Here is a 24,520-nt window from a genome sequence, read left to right as displayed (position 1 = left end):
GGAGATGAACCTCCACAGGCCAACCTACTTCATCTCCACAGTCATTCAGAATTGTGTCTTATCAATCACTGTATACTATTTGACTTCCCATTAATAAAAATGAAGAAAGTATAAAAATAAAAAAAATGAAGGATGAGTATTGTACTTCATTGACTAAGTCAAATAATTATTTCAATCACTGTGTATATTACACAAGTTACTAAGGGAGGTAAAAAAAATTTTTTTAGAATAAAAGTAATCTTGTTATTTGCAGATTTTTAATATTTCCTACAACTTTTGTGTTATTATACTATGTTAGTATAGTTTTAGTAATATTATTATATTTAAAATATTCTTCTTGAAATATTAATGTTTATTGCATGTAAAATTGTTATACTTAAAATAGGTTTTTTAAAAAAAATCAGTAAAAATTCCTATCCAATGATATTTGACAGAAAAATAGGTTTCATGGTTTTGGTTTATTGAAAAGTAAAACAACAACAAAAACAAAACCTGCTCTAACACTGAAAACCAAATGCAAAACAAATAACCAAAATTCATATTATAAAGGGATAATAAGGGGCACAGGTTGGCCTTTATTTAAAAATCCCCTGATATTAAAGAACTAAATATTAAAAATGAAATTTCATTCATTATTTATAAAAAGGAATTAATCATTATTAAATAATTATTATCAAATAATTATTAAAAGGCAAAAGGTAGAAATAACAAATCTGAAGTTGCTCTCCTTAGGTCAGTGGGAATGGGGAGGGTAATAGAAGGGAAATAAGTCAAACCAACTGGGTGATAAAATCAATTTTGCTCCCCTTTTAACTTTAAATTTTTGAGTAACTGGGGATAATTTAACTTCCTTACAGAATCAGTGAATTTTTAAAAACACACTGGTAGAACTAACAATACTTTCAACCCTCTTCCCCAACTCCCGCCATTATTTGGGGGAATCATTTCAAGGTGCTTATACTTACAGTCAAATATTTTTGAAAGACTTGTAACTTTCTTGAATTTACAACGCTTTCTATGTAAAATTTAGAAATAGATTTAATTTTTCTCTCTGGACTTACACAAAGCTAAAGTTACAGGTATGAATCAAGTATGTCAAACTCAAAGGCTAACACGGGCCAAATAAACAAGGTTTAATAAGTTTATGTAGGCCACAAAAAAACCCAAACCTTCAATTTTCATAAAATGTAGGTTTATTTCGATAGAGACATGCTGAATACAAAGGGTTGAAATAAATGAGTAATCGTTAACATAAAATAGAACATTTTAATAAAAATTAATATTTTTTCTTGAACATTAACTTACCAGACACTGAAAAACTGCACCAATTAATAAGCGTTCTTCAAATAAACCTATTTTTCTTGTTCTCCAAAAGCGAAATATTTCCTATTGCACACATCAAACAAGTCAGTACAAGACAAATGACGTTCACCCTAATTCCAAAACCAGATAAAGACACAACAAAGAAAGAGAACTACAGGCCAATACCCTTGATGAACATAGATGCTAAAATCCTCAACAAAATTCTAGCAAATCGGATCCAGCATTACATAAGAAATATCAGACACCATGACCAAGTGGGATTTATTCCAGGGATGCAAGGATGGTACAATATCTGCAAGTCAATAAATGTGATACATCACATAAACAAATTGAGAGAAAAAAAATCACATAATCATATCAATTGATACAGAAAAGGCATTTAACAAAATCCAACACCCTTTCTTGATAAAAATTCTCAGCAAAGTGAGAATCAAGGGATCATACTTAAACATAATAAAAGACTTATATGACAAACCTATAGCCAACATCATACTCAACAGGCAAAATCTAAAACCATTTCGCCTAAGAGTAGAAACAGACAGGGATGCCCATTTTCACCACTCCTGTTCAACATAGTACTAGAAGTACTAGCCATAGTGATCAGACAAGAAGAAATAAAAGGCATCCAAGTTGGAAAAGAAGTAAAACTGTCATTATTCGCAGATGACATGATATTATACAAAGAGAACCCCAAAGGCTCCATTAAAAAACTACTAGACTTAATAAATGAATTCAGCAATGTAGCAGAATACAAAATTAATACCCAGAAATCTGTGGCTTTTTTATACACCAATGATAAACTCACAGAAAGAGAAACAACAAAAAAAATCCCATTTACCATTACTCCAAAAAAATTAAGATACCTAGGCATAAACTTAAGTATGGATGTTAAAACACCTATACTCAGAAAACTACGGGACATTGACAAAAGAGATAGAGGGAGACATAAACAAATGGAAGAACATACCACGTTTATGGATTGGTAGGCTCAACATCATTAAAATGTCCATACTACCCAAAGCAATCTATAGATTCAATGCACTCCCCATTAAAATACCAACAGCATATTTCACAGACCTAGAACAAACTGTCCAAAAATTCATCTGGAATAAAAAAAAGACCCCGAATAGCCACAGCAATCCTGAGAAAGAAGAACAAAGTTGGAGGGATCACAATACCAGATATCAAGCTGTATTTCAAAGCCACGGTTCTCAAAACTGCCTGGTACACAAGAACAGACATATAAACCAATGGAACAGAATAGAGAACCCAGAAATAGACCCAAGCCATTATGCTCAATTAATATTTGACAAAGGAGGGAAGAACATACAATGGAGTCAAGAGAGTCTCTTCAATAAATGATGCTGGGAAAACTGGTCAGATACATGTGAAAAAATGAAACTAGATCACCACTTACACCATCCTAATAATAGAGTAATATGCAAATTAACCATCACTCTGCTACACCCACAAGCCACGCCCACAAGCCAATCAGGAGCAAATATGCAAATAAACCCAACCAAGATGGCTACGGCCACAGAGAGCAGGAGGGAGGCTTGGGTTTCCCTGGCAATGGAGGAAGCCAAGCTTTCCGCCTGCCCTTGCCAGCCTAGGCCTCCACTCAAGGCTACAAAGTTTCAATGATAGAAGATACATAAATCCAAACAGAAATGGCGGCAGCCACAGAGCAAGCAGAAGGCTTGGCTCCACTCCAGGCTACAAAGTTTCAATTGTAGAAGATAAATAAACTCCAGATACCAGGGCTTCCGCTTGGGTCGCTGGGGGGTGTGGCTGGCCTGCAAACCACCACAGGCCCCTCGCCCAGGCCGCCCCATGACCCAAGGGAACCCCCACCCTGATCCGGGACACCCTTCAGGGCAAACCAGCTGGCCCCCACCCATGCACCAGGCCTCTATCCTATCTAATAAAAGAGTAATATGCAGATTGACCATCACTCCAACACACAAGATGGCTGCCCCCATGTGCTCAAAGATCCTGTCCCCATGTGGACACCAGATGGCCACCACAAGATGGCCAGCAGGGGAGGGCAGTTGGGAGGGACCAGGTCTACAAGGGAGGGAAGTTGGGGGCGATCAAGCCTGCAGGGGAGGGCAGTTAGAGGTGACCCGGCCGGAAGAGGAGGGAAGTTGGGGGCGACCAGGCCTGCAGGGAAAGGCAGTTGGGTGGGACCCAGGCCTACAGGGGAGAGCAGTTGGGGGGGGACCAGGCCTGCAGGGGAGGGCAGTTAGGGGTGACCAGGCCTACAGGGGAGGCCAGTTGGGGGGGAACCCAGGCCTGCAGGGGAGAGCAGTTGGGGGGGACCAGGCCTGCAGGGGAGGGCAGTTAGGGGTGACCAGGCCTGCAGGGGAGGGCAGTTAGGTGAAAACAGGCTGGCAGGGAAGCAGTTAGGCATCAATCAGGCTGCCAGGGGAGTGGTTAGAGGGTGATCAGGCTGGCAGGCAGAAGCGGTTAGGGGCAATCAGGAAGGAAGGCAGGCGAGCAGTTGGGAGCCAGCAGTCCTGGATTGTGAGAAGGATGTCCGACTGCCCGTTGGGATCGGGCCTAAACGGGCAGTCGGACATTCCTCAAGGGGTCCCAGATTGAAGAGGGTGCAGGCTGAGCTGAGGGACACCCCCCCACACACGAATTTCATGCACCGGGCCTCTAGTACACAATAATAAAGTCAAAATAGTTAAAGGACTTAAATATAAGAAAGGAAACCATAAAAATCTTAGAAAGGACTTAAATATAAGACGGGAAACCATAAAAATCTTAGAAGATTCCATAGGCAGCAAAATATCAGACATAGGTCGTAGCATTATCTTTACCAATACAGCTCCTACAGCAATGGAAACTAAGGAGAAAATAAACAAATGGGACTACATCAAAATAAAAGCTTCTGCACAGCAAAAGAAACTATCAACAAAACAACAAGAAAGCCCACTGCATGGGAGAACATATTTGCCAATGTTATCTCAGATAAGGGTTTAATCTCCAAAATTTACAGGGAACTCATACAACTTAACAAGAAGAAGATAATATAATAATAATAAAAAAAATGGGCATATAAAATAGACCTAAATAGACAATTTTTGAAAGAGGACATACAGAAGGCCAAGAGACATATGAAAATATGCTCAAAGTCACTAATCATCCAAGAGATGCAAATCAAAACAACAATGAGGTACCATCTCACACCTGTCAGAATGGCTATCACCAACAAATCAACAAACGACAAGTGCTGGCGAGGACGTGGAGAAAAAGGAACACTCGTGCACTGCTGGTGGGAATGCAGACTGGTGCAGCACTGTGGAAAACAGTATGGAGTTTCCTCAAAAAGTTAAAAATGGAACTCCCATTTGACCCATTAACCCCACTCCTAGGAATATATTCCAAGAAACTAGAAACACCAATCAGAAAGGATATATGCACCCCTATGTTCATAGCAGCACAATTTACAATAGCTAAGATTTGGAAATAGTCTAAGTGCCCATCAGCAGATGAGTGCATTAGAAAACTGGTACCTCTACACAATGGAATACTATGCTGCTATAAAAATGGAAAAAACTTTTACCATTTGCAATAGCATGGATGGAACTGGAAAGCATTATGCTAAGCAAATAAGCCAGTCAGAGAAAGATAAATATCACATGATCTCACTCATATGTGGGATATAATGAACAACATAAACTGATGAACAAAAATAGATCCAGAGACAAAGTAAAACTGCACATACTGTCCAACCTCAGAGAGAAGTCAGGGGAAGGGGGGTTAGAGATCAACCAAAGGACTTGTGCGCATGCATATTAGCATAACCAATAGACACAGACACTGGTGTGATAGGGTCTTGTCCTGGGGGGGTAGGAATGGCAGGAGGTAGAGGGGAGCAATCAGGAAAAAAGGAGCCATATTTAATACTTTATACAATAAAAAAAGACTAATGACATGGCAATTGGCTGCTAAAATATTTGCTGCTATTATTAATGGAGAGAAATGGTACACCTGCACATAAGGGAAATGAATGTAACATGATTATAGTAATCAGTCATTAGTGAACATTGCAGTTTGTTATTAATAATTATGTATAACAGGATATTGTTAACAAGTTACAAAATTTTTATTAAAACATTTCTTACATACCATTATATTGGCTGGGCCGCAAAAATATTTGTTGGGGGCCACATGCAGCCCATGGGCTGCGAGTTTGACATGCTTGGTGTAAATATTGCATTTTTATCTGATTTCTTTCAAAGTCAATGACAGCAAAGCTGAATATTAACATTACTAGTCACAATTATGGGAATGAGAATTCAAATGTATTTGGAGGATATAAGAAATGAGAATTCAGAGGAACATTGAAATTGAAATTATCTAATTAGCTGCTTAGAAAAATGGACAACTGTCATAAAAATCCTATCTAATAAAGAGGGAATATGCTAATTGACCATCACTCTGTCACAAAGATGGCTGCACCCACAGCTGAAGCCAAGTTCCCATAAGGAGCCTTAATGAGCAATCAGCAGGGACCTGAGGCTACGCCCTCCCCTGCCCCCCATGGGGCTTGACAGAGGACCTCAGACCACATCCCCCACCCAGTGGGGCTTGACGGGGGACCTCAAGGTGCGCTTCACGTCCTGATGCTGGGGTAGGGGACCTCAAGCTGCTCCCCCTGCCACAGCGCCAGGCTGGGGGACCTCAGGCCGCGCCCCCCACCAGGTGGGGCTTGACAGGGGACTTCAGGCCCTGCCCCCCACACTGGCCCCAGGCTGGGGGACCTCAGACGCCACCCCCTGCCCAATGGGGCTTGATGCGGACCTCAGGCCGCGCTCCCCCTGCCCCAGCATTGGGCCAGGAGACCTGAGGCTGTGCACCCCTGCCTGGTTGGGCTTGACAGGGGACCTCAGGTTGTGCCCCCCACCCAGCGGGGCTTGACAGAGGACCTCAAGGTACACCCCCAGTGCTGGGTCGGGGGAACTCAGGCCACGTCCCCCACCCCAGCACCAAGCCGGGGAACCTCAGACTGCACCCCCTGCGCAGCAGGGCTTGACAGTGGACCTCAGGCCGCGCCCCCCGCCCCAGCACCAGGCCAGGGGACCTGAGGCTGCACCCCCCTGCCTGGCTGGGCTTGACAGGGGACCTCAGACTGCACCCTCCACACGGCGGGGTTTGACAGGGGACCTCAGGCCTCACCCTCTGCCCCTGCACCAGGCAGGGGGACCTGAGGCCACACCCCCCGCCCAGCGGGGCTTGACAGGGGACCTCAGGCCATGCCCCCCACCAGGCACCGGGCTAGGAGACCTGAGGCTACGCCCCCTGCCCCGCAGGGCTTGACAAGGGTGGGACTGGCCGGGTCTGGGTCTCATGCGGTTTTGAGGCGCATGTGGGTGGGCGGGGACTTGACTCTGGGTCCCGTGGTGTGCCCCACACTCTGACAGGAGGAAGGTTTTCATATACATTTTACTAATTTTCTTTCATCTCTGACACTTCTATTATAGAAAAAGGGCAAATAGCAATATTAAATTATTTCCTCTAATTAATTCTTTTAATGTGCACGAATTTCGTGCACCGGGCCACTAGTCATAAATAAAAGGAATCAAGTTTTTCCTTGCTTCTTTTCTTTTTCCTCTTCTACTACTTTCTTGAGGACAGAAAGACATGTTTTGTTTTTTTCACCAGGGCAGAATGTACCAGTGGTCGGCAAACCACGGCTTGCGAGCCACATGAGGCTCTTTGGCCCCTTGAGTGTGGCTCTTCCACAAAATACCACGTGCGGGCATGCACATACAGTGCGACTGAAACTTCGTGGCCCATGCGCAGAAGTCAGTTTTCGGCTCTCAAAAGAAATTTTAATCGTTGTACTGTTGATATTTGGCTCTGTTGACTAATGAGTTCGCCGACCACTGTACTATACCAATTGGCAGGGAGAGCTAGTCACAGCACAGTCATCTACTCATTTCCCATTCCTTTCCTCTCTCAACCTTCTCTGAGGTTAAGCCCCTAAGTGTATTTTTAACTCCTTACAAGATACCAGCAGTACCCATAATTGAAGCAAAAGTATAAAGCCTAGTTATATGAAGGGGAAGAAAGTAGAGCATCATCCTTGAAACATTTAAAAGTCTTTGTTCCTCTCACAAACCTTTTCAAGAATTGCCAAAATATATTAGCTCTAGACTTCAATTAATTCTGCCACCGATTGCTTTGCATTCCTAAGTGACTTATTTCTATTTGATATAGAACCTGTCAACTTATGTGCTAGAATGGAATAAAAAGGAAAAGGCAGAGAAAAGGAAAGATTATATGAATGACCCAATAATATAGTTCAAAATATGCCCTTTTTTTCCGATTAACTGTAAATTATATTTCCTAAAACAAAACAAAAAAAGAAGCCAACTGTTGCTTATTTGGGAAATACTAAGCTCCAGAGAGTTGCTTCTACAAAGAATAGCAGCTGGTTTCTTATTTGGTTTTCAACTCAATATACATTTACTTAGCACATATAATTTATGAAGGACTGTATTATATACAGTGGAGGAATACTGAGGTGAATAAAACTCATTCCCAGAAAAGAAACACTTGATGGGTATTTACAGATTTGATCTGAGTTTTTTTAAAATCTGTTTTTATTGATTTTTAGCAGAGAGGAAGAGGGGACGAGAGAAAAACATTAATGTGACAGAGAAACATCGATCAGCTGCTTCCTACATGCACCCTAACTGGTGATAAGAGCCTCAACTTGGGCATGTGCCCTGAATGGGAATTGAACCAGTGACCTCTTGGTGCACAGGACAACATTCAAACAATGAGCCACACAGGATTACTCTAAGAAAGTTTTATGTCTTCTACTGACTCCTCAGAATTGCATAACTGCTGGGTAAAATTTGAGGTCTTCCATATCAAGGATGAACACACAAGTTTGTTCCATTATTAAGATGTTAAAAGAAACCTCATCTTAAGGATACTACTTAATTACATATATTAATAATCCATAATTTGAGAGCCACTACTCTCAATGGGACTCACAAACCAAACAAGTTTCAGACCTACTACATGGTGGAAATAATCTTCTGCACTTAATAGTGAGTACATGGAGAGTAGGAAACTGTGTCTTATTAAACATGAAGAGCTAGTGCCTAGCAAAGTACATATACGTGCATATTTAATGACTCAATCAGCAAGGAGTAATAAGCAGCATTAAACCAATATAAAGACAAAGTACGGAGGAAACTGTGTCTTATTAAACATGAAGAGCTAGTGCCTAGCAAAGTACCTATACGTGCATATTTAATGACTCAATCAGCAAGGAGTAATAAGCAGTATTAAACCAATATAAAGACAAAGTACTGATGAAAATGTACTAAGGGAATATACAATCTGTGAGCTATAGACTACTCATCTACTAAAATTAATAAACTGTTTTTAGGGCAGATAAAGTAAAAAACACTAAGCCACAAGGAAACAATAATTTGTAGGATTTGAAATTTTTTACAAACCTTCCCTGCTGTCTGCCGATCACTTTTAAAAATTACAGTCTCCTCATTAACTGGAGGTAGTTTAGGCATAGATTCAATTATTACTGAAAAATGAAACAAAACAGATTATTTCAAGATTTAATCAGGAGGTAATATAGATTTAAATGAGAATTTAGGCTTTAATATGAAATTTAAGGTGAAATAATATGCCATAGTAACTATTCCTAGTGGATAAACAAATTCTATTTATTAAACATAGCACAGAGAAATAGATTCTACATATTTTTATTTAATACAAAAAGCTAAAATTCTAAGAAAGAAAATTGAAGTATAAAATCTCATAGAAAATTTGACTCACCCAATAATAGCGACAAATTCAAGCCATGTACATTTTCTCAAGCAATTTTTACCCCAAAAACATACAAATTAGTCACAAAACTCCTGTTTTAGAAGAAATTAATTTTCTTTCTCACTCTAGAAATTCTTTTCTATGAGCACTGATTACTTAACTGCTATCTGAAAAAATTAACCACAAAAATATCTTCCTCTGAACAGATCAAGAATGAGAGAGCACACAGTAATTTTTATCACTTTCTCTCAAAAAGCAAAAGCATTATTCCACTAGTCTAGCATACTTTAATTCTTTGTAAGTGCCACAAATATTAAACAATCTATTATAGCAAAGGGGGGGGGAATGACAGGTTCTTAGAAAATTAGAGCAACAAGCAAGACTACTTTGTCACATTATATAGATAATGCCATCTCCACTTAGAAAAAACATTAGTTCCAGATTATGAAAACTCATTCAAAGTATTTCAGCTAATTTTTCTTCCTAAACACCGACAGACTTTATTGTAGAGGGTTCCCACCTTGAATCCCACTTTCTTAAATAAAACAGTGCACAGATAAAAAAGGGGATTTAGAAACCTTTGTACAATATCTACATCTCGGGCACCCAGGGCAGGAAGGGGGAAACTGTTAGGTGGACTACAGGGGTGGGAGCAGGGCCTTTGTATCTGTAAGCCCACATCCACCATAAATATGAGGGTGGGGGTGAAATAATCTTGGGAGGGACTTGCAAGACCCCAAACCAGGGGCAAGATGGCAATGGGGATGGGAGCGTGGCAGGGGGGGGGTGCGGGGGGGGGGTGGGCAGCAACTAGTGCTTGTAAATTCTGAATGTGTGTGTGTGTGTATGTATATATATAGACGGATAGATAGACAGATAGATAGATAGAGGTAATATGCAAATTAGGTTGGGATGCCGTAATGGAGGAGGTTGCTCATGCAGGTGAGGCCCTGAGCAGAGATGGAGACAGAGACAGGGGGGCCAGCCGAGCCGCTGTGCAGTGGCTTGGGCCAGCCCCCTGGAGCCAGAGTAGACACAGGGGCCACCCAGAACCTCCCGCAGCTGACTGCAGGCCCAGAGAGGAGAGGGCGAGCCAGCCCACAGCCTCCCTGATCGCAGGCCAAGAGAGGAAAGGGCAGCCCGCCCACAGCCTCCCAGGCCTATCACAGGCCAAGAGAGGAAAGGGTGGGCCCGCCCGCAGTCTCCCCAGCCAATTGCAGGCCCTGAGAGGAAAGGGCGGGTCCACCCACAGCCTCCCAGGGTGATCGCAGGCCGAGAGGCAAGGGCGGGCCACCCGCAGTCTCCGAGGCCAATCAGAGGCGGAGAGGAAAGGGCAGGTCCACCTGCAGCCTCTGTGGCTGAGCACAGGCCCAGAGTAAAACATTGACAAGCAAGTCCTTTCAGTATAACAGGGGTATCACCATTTTCTTTTCTATGAAACACATAACTCTGACACACTATTTACAATTAAATAAGTTCCATATACACTAAGTGGCCAGATTATTATGACCACCCCATCAGTACTTTGTTGGGCCACCTTTTGCCTTCAATAATACAGCGATTCTTCTTGGCATTGACTCCACAAGATGTTGAAAGGTGGTGCAAGGAATCTGACACCATGCCTGATGAATAGCACTGTCCAGTTCTGTGAGATTTGATGGTTGTGAAACCAGCTGCCTGATGGCTTTTAACTTCGTCCCACAAATGCTCAATTGGATTGAGATCTGGTGATTGTGGGGGCCACCTAAGCAAGGTAAAGTTTCCCTCATGTTCTTGAAACCACTCCTGCACAATATGAGCACCGTGGCATGGCGCATTGTCTTACTGGAAGAAGCCATCTCCATTGGGATACACCATCAACATGATAGGATGAACTTGATCAGCAACAATACTTAGGTATGTTGTGCTATTCAGACGTTGTTCCACACGAATTAAAGGGCCCAAATCATGCCAGGAAAACATGCCCCAAACCATAACACTGCCCCCACCAGCTTGAAGGGTTGTACTCATGCATGTGGGGTGCATGCTTTCATGCTGTTTTCCCCAAATTCTCATTCTGCCATCTGCATGATGCAACTGGAAACCTGATTCATCAGACCACATGACTTTTTTCCAATGCTCGACTGTCCAATCATTGTGTTCCTATGCGAATTGGAGACATTTTATCTTGGTAACTGCAGACAGCAAAGGTGTTTGAACAGGCCTTCGGCTTCCATATCCCATATGATGCAGTGTACGGCTAATTTGCCTACAAACGTCAGGTATTCATAATAATCTGGCCACTCAGTGTATTTTGACATTTTACAGCCCTGCAAAGTTACATATAATGATCAGCAAAGTGAGAAGATAAAAAGAATTTTTAGGCTTTTAAAGATGTAACTAATTTCTCTCTAGAAGACAAACCAATTCAAAAAATGATGGTTTTATTGTCCTATAGGACATTAGCCAGATTGTATCAAATTTAGCAGTTTTACTTCAGGCTTTCATCTTTGGCAATCTCCTTTGAACAGCATTATCATCCTGCCAGTTCCTTCACTGAGTTAAACAGAACTTCTGCATCTGCTATTATGTATTTTAATAAGAATTACGTATTTAATACATGCAAAATTTTGTTTTGACACAATAAAACAAAAGATCATTTGATTCTTCCCTGGAACACAGAAAAGCACAAACTTGAATCATTGGTGTGGCTTAGGCTAATTTTCCAAATATTGTTAATAAAATTCATGTAGGGATCTTCACAGAGCCAAGAATTCTCTCTTTCAGGCCTACATATTCAGCATCTCCAAGGAGGAGGCCTATTATTCTGTGTTTTGTTTTGTTTTTTAATACTCACCAGAGGATACTTTTTCACTGCTTTTTAGAGAGAGTGGACCGGAGGAAGAGGGAGAGGGATTAAAAGAAGGAGAGGGAGAGAGGGCCTGCTCGTGGCCAAGGGAAGGTCCTCTCCAGCAGTCCTGCCTCTGCTTGTGAGCTGCAGAGGAAACACCTTTTCTGACCACTCATTGGCTAAGCTCCCCGTACACTACTCGCAGTGTTCTTGGTAACTTGCCTAATAAGAATCCAAGAAGGTGATCTGGGTTTTTCCACCTCACTCCTGGAGGAAAAATGAAGGTCCGCTGCTGGAGGGGCTAAGAAATGTCATATCCTGCCCTAACCAGTTTGGCTCAGCCTGCAGACCGCAGGGTCTGGGTTCGATTCTGCTCGACGGCATGTACCTAGGTTGCAGGCTCCTCCCTGGCCGGGACCCAGGTCAGGGCTCATGCAGGAGGCAACCAAACGCAGTGTCCCTCTCACATAGATGTTTCTGTCTTTCCCTCTCTTCCATGCTCTCTAAAAATCAGTGGAAACGCAGGAGAGGATAAAAAAAAAAAAAAAAAAGAAATGTCATATCCTATGAAACAGACATCTTGAAAATGCCTAAAGAAAGTTGTCATTTTTTCCTGGTGAAGGGACTGGAGTCTGTGTTGATGAAAACACCATGGCGGCTGCAGCAGCAGCAGCAGTGGGGTGATGGGGATGGCACCTTCCCCTGATCAGCCAGGTTGCCTCCTGCAGAGGGAGGCCCTACTGACGTGGGGAGCGGGCTTAAGCCATCAGTAGGACATCCCCTGAAGGCTCCCGGACTGTGAGAGGGGGCAGGCTGGGCTGAGGGACCCCTCTCGCCCCCATGCACAAATTTTGTGCACCGGGCCTCTAGTACTAGTATAAGTAACCAATTATGAGTCAACATTCTTTGAGTTTGATCTGCTTCTGGAATAAAGATAAGGATAGTGAGCACTAACAGAATTCATTCTCAATCATCTCCTACCTTTTTTCTATATACATCAAGTCTAATAAATGTTCAACTCATACTACATAATCAAGTAATTACCTGTTTCACTTATTTATGCATATTATTAAATACAATGATGAGACAAGTTAGCTTAAAATGCAGGCAGATAGGGTAGGGGTCCATGGAAAACAAAGGCACGTAGGGGGAGACATGGGAGTGTTAGCAAGCCTAATCACAGAAACTAACGAAGCAGAAATAATAAAATGTATCTGGACTCAAAGCAGGAGGCATTGGAAAACAAGGGAGAGCCTGGAGTCACAAGGTGTACAAACGCATAGAAAAAGAGAAAGTTCAGCATTGGAACAGAGAACAGAGAAAGAACACATAGAAACAGGGAAAGCTCAGGTATGTTGCTGGCAAAACAATTGAAGGAATCAATCAATTGATGACACCGATAGGCTTGTAGCAAATATATACCCCTGAACTACAAGGCTTTAAGGGGCAGCCCATTGGTGAGTCCCCCTTCCCTTGCGGGGAGTCTGAATGTGCTTGTAATAAATTTTCCACACTTTTGCTTAAATCTTCTGGTCCATTCTTCAGAATCACAAGACATGACCCCAGGGGAAAAACCTGGGCTCACCGTTCCGGTTATCAATAAGATAACTAAAAAACTAATGTAATAACTTGAGAATCATGTACAGAGTTTTAATAACTATACTTTTATTTATTTTTCTTTATTGTTTAAGGTATTACATATGTGTCCTTATTCCCCCATTGTCCCCCCACCCCCCACTCATGACCTCACACCCCTGGTGTCTGTGTCCATTGGTTATGTTTATAGGCATGCATACAAGTCTTTGGGTTGATCTCTCCCCTTACCTCCACCATCCCCTACCTTCCCTCTGAGGTTTGACAGTCTGATCGATTCTTCTCAGTCTCTGGATCTGCTTTTGTTCATCAGTTTATGTTGTTCATTATATTCCACAAATGAGTGAGATCATGTGATATTTATCTTTCTCTGACTGATTTATTTCGCTTAGCATAATGCTCTCCAGTTCCATCCATGCTGTTGTAAATGGTAGGAGTTCCTTCCTTTTTACAGCAGCATAGTATTCCATTGTGTAGATGTATGACAGTTTTTTATTTTTTTAAATAAATCTTTATTGTTCAGATTACAATTGTTCCTCTTTTTTCCCCCTATAGCTCCCCTCCATCCTGTTTCCACCCCACCCCCTGACCTTACCTCACCCCCCTGTCCTCATCCATAGGTGTATGATTTTTGTCCAGTCTCTTCTCGCACCCCCCACACCCCTTCCCCCCTGAGAACTGTCAGTCCACTCCCTTTCTATGCCCTTGATTCTATTATATTCACCAGTTTATTCTGTTCATCAGATTTTTTTATTCACTTGATTTTTAGATCACTTGTTGATAGACATGTATTTGTTCATAATTTTTATTTTTACCTTTTTCTTCTTCTTCCTCTTCTTAAAGAGTACCTTTCAGGATTTCATATAATACCCGTTTGGTGGTGATGAACTCCTTTAGCTTTTTCTTATCTGTGAAGCTCTTTATCTGACCTTCAATTCTGAATGATAGCTTTGCTGGGTAGAGTAATCTTGGTTGTAGGTTCTTGCTATTCATCACTTTAAATATTACTTGCCACTCCCGTCTGGCCTGCATAGTTTCTATTGAGAAATCAGCTGACAATCGTATGGGTGCTCCCTTGTAGGTAATTAACTGTTTTTCTCTTGCTGCTTTTAATATTCTCTCTTTGTCTTTTGCCCTTGGCATTTTAATTATGATGTGTCTTGGTGTGGTCCTCTTTGGATTCCTTTTGTTTGGGGTTCTGTGTGCTTCCTGGACTTGTAAGTCTATTTGTTTCACCAGATGGGGGAAGTTTTCTGTCATTATTTCTTCAAATAGGATTTTAGTATCTTGCTCTCTCTCTTCTTCTGGCACCCCCATAATTCTGATGTTGGTATTCTTGAAGTTGTCCCAGAGGCTCCTTACACTATCTTCAAATTTTTTTATTCTTTTTTCTTTTTGCTTTTCCAGTTGAGTGTTTTTTGCTTCTTTGTATTTCAAATCTTAGACTTGATTCTTGCGTTCCTCTAGCCTGCTGTTAGGTCTCTGTATAATGTTTTTTATTTCAGTCAGTGTATGTTTAATTTCTAGTTGGTCCTTTTTCATATCCTTGAGGGTCTCGCTAAATTTACTGGCCTTTTCTAGGAAATTCTTGAAAAACCTTATAACCGTGGTTTTGAACTCTATATCCAGTCATTTGCTTTCCTCCATTTCTTTTGTTTGTGATCTGTTTGTCTCCACATTTTCGCTGCTTCCCTGAGTTGGTAGGGTAGCTTTGTGTGCTAGGTATCCTATATGGCCTAGTGGCTCAGCCTCCCCAGTTACCTGAGGTGGACACTCGGTGCACCCCTTTGTGGACTGTGTGCACAGCCTTGTTGTAGTTAAGTCTTGATTGTTGTTGGTATCACTGGGAGGAATTGACCTCTAGGCCAGTTGGCTGTAAGGATCAGCTGTGTCTATACCGGAAGAACTTCTGTGCTGGAGAAAGCCTTATGAGACAAGACTTGCAAAATTGCAAAAGCCTCTGTGCGCAGCTTGGATGGGGCGGAGTCTCAGGGCTGAGCAGACAGCCTTGGCTTCCCATCAGCCCTGCCCTATGAGGCCCCTGGGTCTCAGTGTCCCTCGGTAATCGCTGCAAGCACCTCTGAGAGAAAGCCGCCCTCGAGTTTCGCCCGTTGCCAGACAGTCCAGTTTCTCCCCCAATAAATCTGGATTCCCAGATTCTCGCCCGGAACTGGAGTTCAGCACTGTCCGGAAGCTTCCGTCTTCCTCTCGCTAGAGAAAGCCAGTGGCACACTCAGCAGTCAGTCCTCTCTGAGTGCACTCGCACGCGCGCCTCCAGACCTCTGCTTTTCGCAGCTCCCCTGAGTTTCCGTGCGCTCCTCTCTTTTCCCGACAGTCCAGACTCCCCCCATATGAGTCTGGGTCCCCAGGGTCTCACCCGAAACTGGGGTTCAGTGCAGTCGAAACTGGAGTTCAGTGCATTCAGGAGCTTCCGTCTCTCTCCCGCTAGTGAAAGCTAGCCAGGCACTCAGCCACCTGTCCTCTCTGCGCGTGTGTCTCCATATCTCAGCCTTTTGAAGCTCCTCTGAGTCTCCATGTGCCCCTCTCTTTCCTTCTAGTTTTAGAATTTCCACTCAGCCAGCTTTCCTGTGGTTCTGAATGATGTCCGTTCTGTCTTTTAGCTGTAGTTTTGAAATTGTTGTGCGAGGCAGCAGTGTAGGTGTTCACCTATGCCACCATCTTGGTTTCTCTCTATACTTTTTATTAAAAATATTCCACTTAAACCAAAATTTTAATAAATTACAAAAGTCAGGTTTATCTAAATTTATATTAATTTTAAAAAACAACACTGATATGTATACTATTAGAAAAAGGTCAAAAGATAAAGTCTCATTTCTACCAATGACTTGCTATACAACTGATCATAAATGCAAGTGACACATTTTTCTGGGTCCTTTAAGTACTATAAACTAAGGAAGCTGGTGGGCGATCTACTTCCTTTTCCCAGTTCAAAAATCCTATGACTGTCAATGCTGACTTCTAATTCTCAAATGTATCTCACTATGAGAGTTAATGGTAGCTAAGTTAATTTCAAGACCTTTTGATACCTACCTCTTGGAGCTAAAAGGAAATCCTTAATGTCTAGTTGTCTCATATCCAATAGTTTCGTATTTCATGCCATTAATATCAGTATTACATCACAGACATTTCTAATTTACATGTTTATAAAATAAAATCAAAGGCAGTAAGCAGAATAATGCCCCCTCCACAAAAAAATATAACCACACCCTAATCCCTAAACCTGTGAATGTTACTTTACATTAAAAAAAAAAAAAAAAGTTTTTTTTTTCCTTGCAGTTGTGATTAGTGTTAAGAACCTTGAGATGGAGCAATTATCCTAGTACACATGAGGCCTAATCTAAGGAGTCTGTAAAAGCAGAGAACCTTTCCAGGCTCTGTTGAGAGAGAAGTTACATTAGTGGTTCTGAGGATGAAGGAAGGGAGTCTGGAACCAAGGAGTGCAGGCAGCTCTAGAAGTTGAATGGGAAAAGGAAGTGAATTCTCCCCTAAGGCCTCTACAAAAAAAAAAATTAAGCCCTGATGGACCACTTGATGTTAACTCAGTAAGATCCATGTCAGATTTCTGGCCCAAAGAACTGCAAAATAATAACTTTGTATTATTTTAAGGCATTAAATTTGTAGTAATTTAATAGCAATAGAAAATGAATAATGGTACACATCAAAGAAAATTCTGGAAAAAGATGTCAGTAAAAGCAGACTTTAAATATTTATAAAGAAAATATATTTATGAATTACTTACATAAGTAAAACTAAATTTATCTGTTGAAAATTCACTAGTCATAAAGTGTCTGATTTGATTAATGCATTGCTTATATATCATTTTTATTAATAAAATTATTTACATACCTAGTTGTTCAATAATACTTGAAACCATCCCAAGAGGCTTTAACTCAATATCTTCAGGCAGAATAATAGTGAGTTCTTCAACTGAAGGTAGTTCCTATTATATTAAGAAAACACATTAATCTTCCTCCAGTTTCAACAACTTAACTTAAAAAGAAAAATTAGCTTCCATTTAAATACTATACATACTTAAGAAGATGCAACATTAAGTACTTATACCATCCCCTTGGTGTAATCCGTTTTCGTGTCTGACAGCATTTCTCCCACCTCCATCTCCCCATTTAAGTGACATAATATGTCGTGTCCACTCCCTAACCCAGATAGACTGAGAATACAGACAGAAGTACCATCGAGATATTTCCAATCACACTTGAACGAGAGACCAATAAAAAAGAAAAAGTTATTGTTAAGGAATATAAGATTAAGAAAAGAGACAATTCATGCTATTCCCAGAGACATTCCATTTGGAAAAACAAAACAAAAACAAAACAACAAAAAAAACAAAGATAGTTCCACTGGTCACTCACTAGTTTCTCCACAGAGGAAGAGTTCTCTCTCTTAGCTGTCTTGATTTGATTAATCCATTAAATTTACTGTGATTAAGTTGTTGAACAGAGATGCAGCAGTCTTTTATGGGGCTTTGTGAAAGAAAAGTTAAATGTCTGGCCTCTTCAGGAAAAAATACAGAATTCCTGGAAACCGAATGTACTAGTAGGCATCAGCCCAGGGAAAAATGTGAGTGTTGCTTGTTTTCTTCCCTCCCTAGGTTAAAAACCAAATTTTTAACATCAAAAGATTTCTCTTTTCTGATCCAGCACCTAATTCAGTTGCTATAGAAACTAGAAATTGAAGTAGAGATGAATTGAAGAGAAATGTAAAACTAAAACAGGCCATAGCCTTTAAATTAAATAAACATAGCTTTCTTTCTATTCTTTACCTTTGCCAAAAGGCCACAATTAATGGCATGTTAGGAGTTAGTTTGGGAGGAGAAAGATAACTTCTGAATAAATGTTGAAAAGGTTGGAAACCTAAATAATACAGTTATTGCAGATGAATGCATCATCGGTAATGACTTTCCTCTACAGGGACTCAAAGTTTTTAACAAAACCACTTAACCAGTATTAAAATATAACTTGCTTCTGGGAGGTGCTACTTTCTGATCAAGGATTACTTATAAAGAGCCTCACTAAGTCTTAACCAACTCAATGCAGTAGATTTACCGCTAGAGGAATGGTTGTGGAAGGAATGATTTTGTTTTATATATCAGAACTTTTCTGTACTTTAAGGAAGAGGACAACCACTTGTCATTTTATCATATTAAATACGGAGAGCCTTTTCTTGGCAAGACCATTACTTGAAAGTGGTCCATGTGTGTATCAGAATAGTGAAAAAAGTTCAGTTATTAGAACTGGTAAAGGACATGCGATATGAAATAGCCTTGTTTATAAAGTTCTTAGCTAAAGAAACCCCACACCCTGTGAAATATAAGACTGGAAAACTATAATGTCAAGAGACTGCAGACAGCAGGGCTTTAATGATATTTTAGAGGGCAAAATGTGATATGGATCTCACACTGATTCTGGTTCAGGGAGTGGCACCTTTTACAATTGGCCAATGGTATTTCTAATGCAGAAGTATAGTGATGAAATCTGCCTTGTTGCCCACCAAAATTACGATAAAATCTAGAGGAAAAACTGTCATTACTTTTGGACTGTGATAGAACCTACAAGTCAAAATCAGGAGGGTCCTAGTAGAAGAAAGGATAGGGAAATTTCTGAAAGAAGTGCCGTTAGATTTTATGTTAATAAAATATCTGAACTCCATAGAAGTGCAGACCACATGCCATGAACACTTCAGAGACAAAAATCAATACTATTCTCAAATACTAAATAAATGTTACTCACAAAATGAAAGGTTCCTCATTCTGTATTTTCTATTAGGAGGAATAAAATCCCATGCAATGTAATTATGTTTTGGAACAAGTCTAAACTTGATACTGTTTTTGGCTTTTTAAAACTTTAAAGCATAAAACTAATACAAGTATCTGTTTCTTAAAAAAGGAAACAAGTAGTAAAGAAGGGTGCAAAGTAAAAAGAAAAAATTCCCTATTCCTTTCAATCTCCCAATTCCTCTCCATAGATTGCAGTTGTTAAAGTCTTTCAAATATATTTACTATGCAGATATAAACTTCACATTACTAACTTTAAAATGTTTCACTTAAATAAAATAGACATTGTGACATAAGCTATCCTTTTCACCTATCACTTCTTACACATCCTTCTACACCAAAACATAAATATCTATCTAATTTTTTTAAACATTCTTATGGTATTCCACTATATAGATAAACCACAATTTAGTACACCTGTCACATAATGAAACACCTGCCTTTTTCAAATTTTTACCAATACACACAAACAATACATATTCTTTCACATGTTATCTTTAAATAAGCCCTGTGATAAATTCTTCTAAGTGTAGTAACTGCTAAATCCAAAGACATGAGCATTTTTAATTTTGACAGGCTCATTCCAAAAAGGTTAAGTCAATTCACACTCCCACAAATTATATATATGAGATTTTCCTACAGCTTGCCATCACTAGTAAATGAATTATTTTCCAGTCTGATGGGTCTAAAATAGTATCTTGTTTTAATTGGAATTTCTTCATTAATCAAGAAAACTGAACATTTTTGTATATTTTCTGGCTATTTTTATGTATTTATGGATTGTTTGTATATTTTACATAGTTGTCTTATCTTTTTGTTAATTTATAAGGTAACTCTAAGTTTTTAAGAATGCCTGCCCTTTATACAAATACTAGAGGCCTGGTGTACAGATTCATGCACCGGTGGGGGTCCCTCATCCTGGCCTGTGGGGATTGGGCCAAAACCAGCTCTCTGACATCTCCAAAGGGTCCTGGATGGTGAAAGGGCAGTTCTCGGGTGACACACCCCAGAATCGGGCTCCCTACTCTCTGGTTTCAGGTGCATCACCAGAGAACCGCAGCTGCCAACTCACCGCAGCTCAGCAGCTCCTGTGCTGAGTGTCTGGCCCCTGGTGGTCATTGTGCATCATAGCTACCAGTCAGATGGTCGTTTAGGCCAGTGGTCGGCAAATTCATTAGTCAACAGAGACAAATATCAACAGTACAACAAATGAAATTTCTTTTGAGAGCCGAAAACCGACTTCTACGCATGGGCCACGAAGTTTCAATAGCACTGTAGGTGCGCGCCCACACATGGTATTTTGTGGAAGAGCCACACTCAAGGGGCCAAAGAGCCGCATGTGGCTTGCGAGCCCCAGTTTGCCAACCACTGGTTTAGGCTTTTAGTATACATATAGAATAGATGTAGCAAATACCCACTCACCTCCCAGCATATTCTTTAGCATTTGTTGTTTAATGAACTTTAGTATATCAATCTTTTTTCTTAGTTTTTTGAGACTTGTGTAAATTACATTTAGAAAGACCTGCCCTTGATGAAATTAATTTTTAAAATTCACTGGTTTTCATTGCTCTTCTAGTTTCATATTTAATATTTGCATATTTGGTCCATTTGTGATTTTATTCTTGTATGAAAGCAAGGCAGAGATTAGATTTATCTTTATCCAAATTATTAGCCAGTTATCCCCACACATTGAAGAATAATCCATTCATCTTTTTCCCCTAATGATCAGAAAAACAAATTTTAACATATACTAAATGTACTTATACATTTGGTGTTTTTTTAAAAAAATATATTTTTATTGATTTCAGAGAGGAAGGAAGAGGGAGAGAGAGATAGAAACATCAATGATGAGAGGGAATCACTGATTGGCTGCCTCCTGCACTCCCCCTACTAGGGATCTAGCCTGCAACCTGGGCATGTGCCCTTGACTGGAACCGAACCTGGGACCTTTCAGTCAGCAGGCCGACACTCTATTCACTGACCCAAACCAGCTAGGGCTACATTTGGGTTTTTTGTTGAAGTCTCCATTTGGTTCTACTGATTTATTTCAGTGTCAATACCAAACTATTTTAACAACTGTGCCTTTCATATTATGTTTTAATATTTGGGAATAAAGACGAGTTTCCCTATCCACCTTCACATCAATATTTTTCTCCTTGGAATTTTTCTAGGTATTTGCACATATTTACTTCAATAAACTTTAAAGCCAGTTTGTTATATTAGTGTTGTTAGTATCAATTAAAATTATATTTAATTACAGTTGTCTTCCTACAGGTCCTACATAGTCCTTGGGTTTATTCAAAGCCATTTTGTACCTTATTTGCTATTATAAATTAGTAGGTATTTAATATTTTTTACTGCTATTATAAATGGATTCTTTATAGACTACTGTTTAAACACCAGAAAACATCATGCTGAAATTTGTGTCAAGTGATTTTCTTATGTATTCACTCTATTACCGTATTTTAAATATATTTTATTGACTTTTTACAGAGAGGAAGGGAGAGGGATAGAGAGTTAGAAACATCGATCAGCTGCCTGCTACACACTCCCTACTGGGTATGTGCTTGCAACCAAGGTACATGCCCTTGATTGGAATCGAACTTGGGACCCTTGAGTCTGCAGGCCGATGCTCTATCCACTGAGCCAAACCGGTTAGGGCTATATTACCGTATTTTAAAAATATAAGTACTCCTCCTTTTTTTCAGTATTAGTACATAATATTTTTCACTTTTCAGCATTGGTTGGTATTTCAGAATGTCAAGTACCAAGCAATTGTGATGTCCAACTCTTTATTAGAAACTTTTCAAATGGTTAGCATAAAGATGCATTTTTATTGGAATAATTTCTTTCTAATAAGATTAAGAAAGTATTCATCTATTTATCCCTATAAGTTTTATTTTTAAAATCAGAAATGACTATTGATGTTTATCAAATGCTTTTTTATCATCTTTTGAGATCATTATACTTTATCTGAGCTGAGCAGGTCAGTCTATACGGTCTGATGAAGTCTCTGCTCTAAGGATGTCTAATGAAACATCCACAAGGAATACATGGGAAGATGCACAAAGCCACAATATTTGTAGTATGTAGGGACTGATACTTATGGTCAAAAACAAACTGGCAGGCCCCCTTACTTCCTGTTGCTACCCTATTTTGACTGATGTATTAACAGAAATAAAAGTTTTGCCTACTAACAAGGAAGATCTCTGATTTCATATAGAACCAAACTTAGGGGGGAAAACACAGGCACTGTGACCTGTGATCACCACCATACTCTTAATTCCAGTTCAATTATCCCAGTACGTTCTTAACACATGTATATACACTTTCCTGAGCATTCTTAAAAGAACCCAATGAAGGCATTATGTTGCCTTTTAATAGTAACAGACCTACCTATAAAAGTGTTGTGCATAAAATCTCTAACCAAAATATCTGTACAACACAAAAGCTATATAAAGAACTACATATTGTACATGAAACATGTCCAACTTGAGTGGGATTAATAAGTGAAACCAAGCCTGTACAATTCCAGGTTGAAAGCCTGTTACACAGTTTGCCCTTGAAAGTCCAGTTAAATCAAGCAGTATATTGTATTTGCTTTGAAAATGGCAGACATTTTGGGACCAACCAAGGGAGAAAAGATACATTTGTTTCTTTTAAATGAGCATGCCAGAAAAGTAGGACAAAAGAGGAAAAATATCCCAAACTCCATCAAGAAATCACCCAAGCGATGTGCTTTATAGAAAGATTTGTGGCAGGTTTAGAGATAGAACTTTAGAAGATTCAAAGGGAAAGTTCCTGGATTGCCATGTCAAAATGGGCAATAAAAGATCTTGTATTGATGTTTGGATGTCAAATATCACCTTCTCTTCCCTAATTGCTAAATCTGAACTACTACACCAATAAGACTGGTCACTCTATCAAATTATCCTGCTGCTTTTCTTGATAGACATTATTGTCTAACATCCTGTTTGTTTACTTCTTAAAGTCAATTTTCCTAACTAGACAACAAATCCAACAAAAACGCAACCTGGCCAGTCTTGCGCCTTGCTGTAGGATCCAGGACAATGACTAGCACAGAAGAGGTATGTGGTATATATATTACTAAATAAATTGACTTATTTCATTAGTCCATGCTAAACAAAATCTCAAAGAGATAAGTCTTTCTCAGTTAAAGCAAAAATCAAATATGGAAAATACAATTCTTAGAATTCAAGAGAATTCTTGAGGAACAAAAAGAACCTCAACCCAACATCTCAAAAATAAAGTAAAAAAGGCAGGCTTGGAAAGAAGCTTCAATGCCCAGAACTGATAAATAGATACCTCCGGTTTACAGCAGCAAACTTTATTATAATTATCAGATTAACATCTGGCTCCCTGATAACACAGCTGCTGCCTCAGCTAAGATAATAAATAAATTGCCTCAGTCTCATAGGTCTCATAATCTCTTTAAGGAAACAAAAAAATCAATCACTTAGATTTTCTGTGAGTGAGGAAAAGATGTGTATGTGTAACAGAAAAGGAGAAACAAATACACTCCAATACAGAAAAAAATTTGGCAAGAACACTACCATTTTGACAATGCACATAGAATACTATCTAATAAAAGAGTAATATGCAATTTAACCAGCACTCCGCTACACCCACAAGCCACGCCCGCAAACCATGCCTGCAAGCCATGCCCGCAAGCCAATCAGGGGCGAGTATGCAAATTAACCCAACCAAGATGGCTGCAGCCGCGGAGAGAGCGGGAGGGAAGCTTGGGTTTCCCCGGCAATGGAGAAAGCCAAGCTTTCCGCACATCCTGGCCGGCCCAGGCCTGCACTCCAGGCTACAAAGTTTCAATGATAGAAGATAAATAAATCCCAACAAAAATGGCGTCAGCCACGGAGCTGGAGAGAGCAGGAGGCTAGGGTTGCCCCCGGTGATGGAGGAAGCCAAGCTTCTGAAGCCTTGGTCTGCCTTGGCCTCCGCTTAAGGCTACAAAGTTTCAATTATAGAAGATAAATAAATCCCAACAGAAATAGCTGCCGCCACAGAGCAAGCAGAAGGCTTGGCTCCGCTCCAGGCTACAAAGTTTCAATTGTAGAAGATAAATAAATCCCAGATACCAGGGCCTCCACTTGGGTCGCCGGGGGGCA

At 40.2% G+C, this 24,520-nt stretch overlaps 1 protein-coding gene across 1 annotated transcript in view; it reads right to left on the bottom strand.

Annotated features, from left to right (window-relative positions):
* Positions 1-24,520, bottom strand: part of NAF1 (nuclear assembly factor 1 ribonucleoprotein) — a 58,152-nt gene that overhangs the window by 15,431 nt on the left and 18,201 nt on the right. The window contains exons 3-4 of the mRNA XM_080672219.1: positions 17,432-17,525; positions 8,814-8,896 (exon numbers count right to left, since the gene is read on the bottom strand). Of these exons, the coding sequence (XP_080528345.1) occupies positions 8,814-8,896; positions 17,432-17,525 (177 nt within the window). The remainder of the gene's footprint in view (positions 1-8,813; positions 8,897-17,431; positions 17,526-24,520) is intronic.

Source organism: Plecotus auritus (genome assembly GCF_963455305.1).
Source record: "Plecotus auritus genome assembly, chromosome: 6".
Classification (NCBI taxonomy): Eukaryota; Metazoa; Chordata; class Mammalia; order Chiroptera; family Vespertilionidae; genus Plecotus; species Plecotus auritus.
The sequence above is the reverse complement of the archived record's forward strand: the minus strand, read 5'-3'. Positions and strand labels throughout refer to the sequence as shown.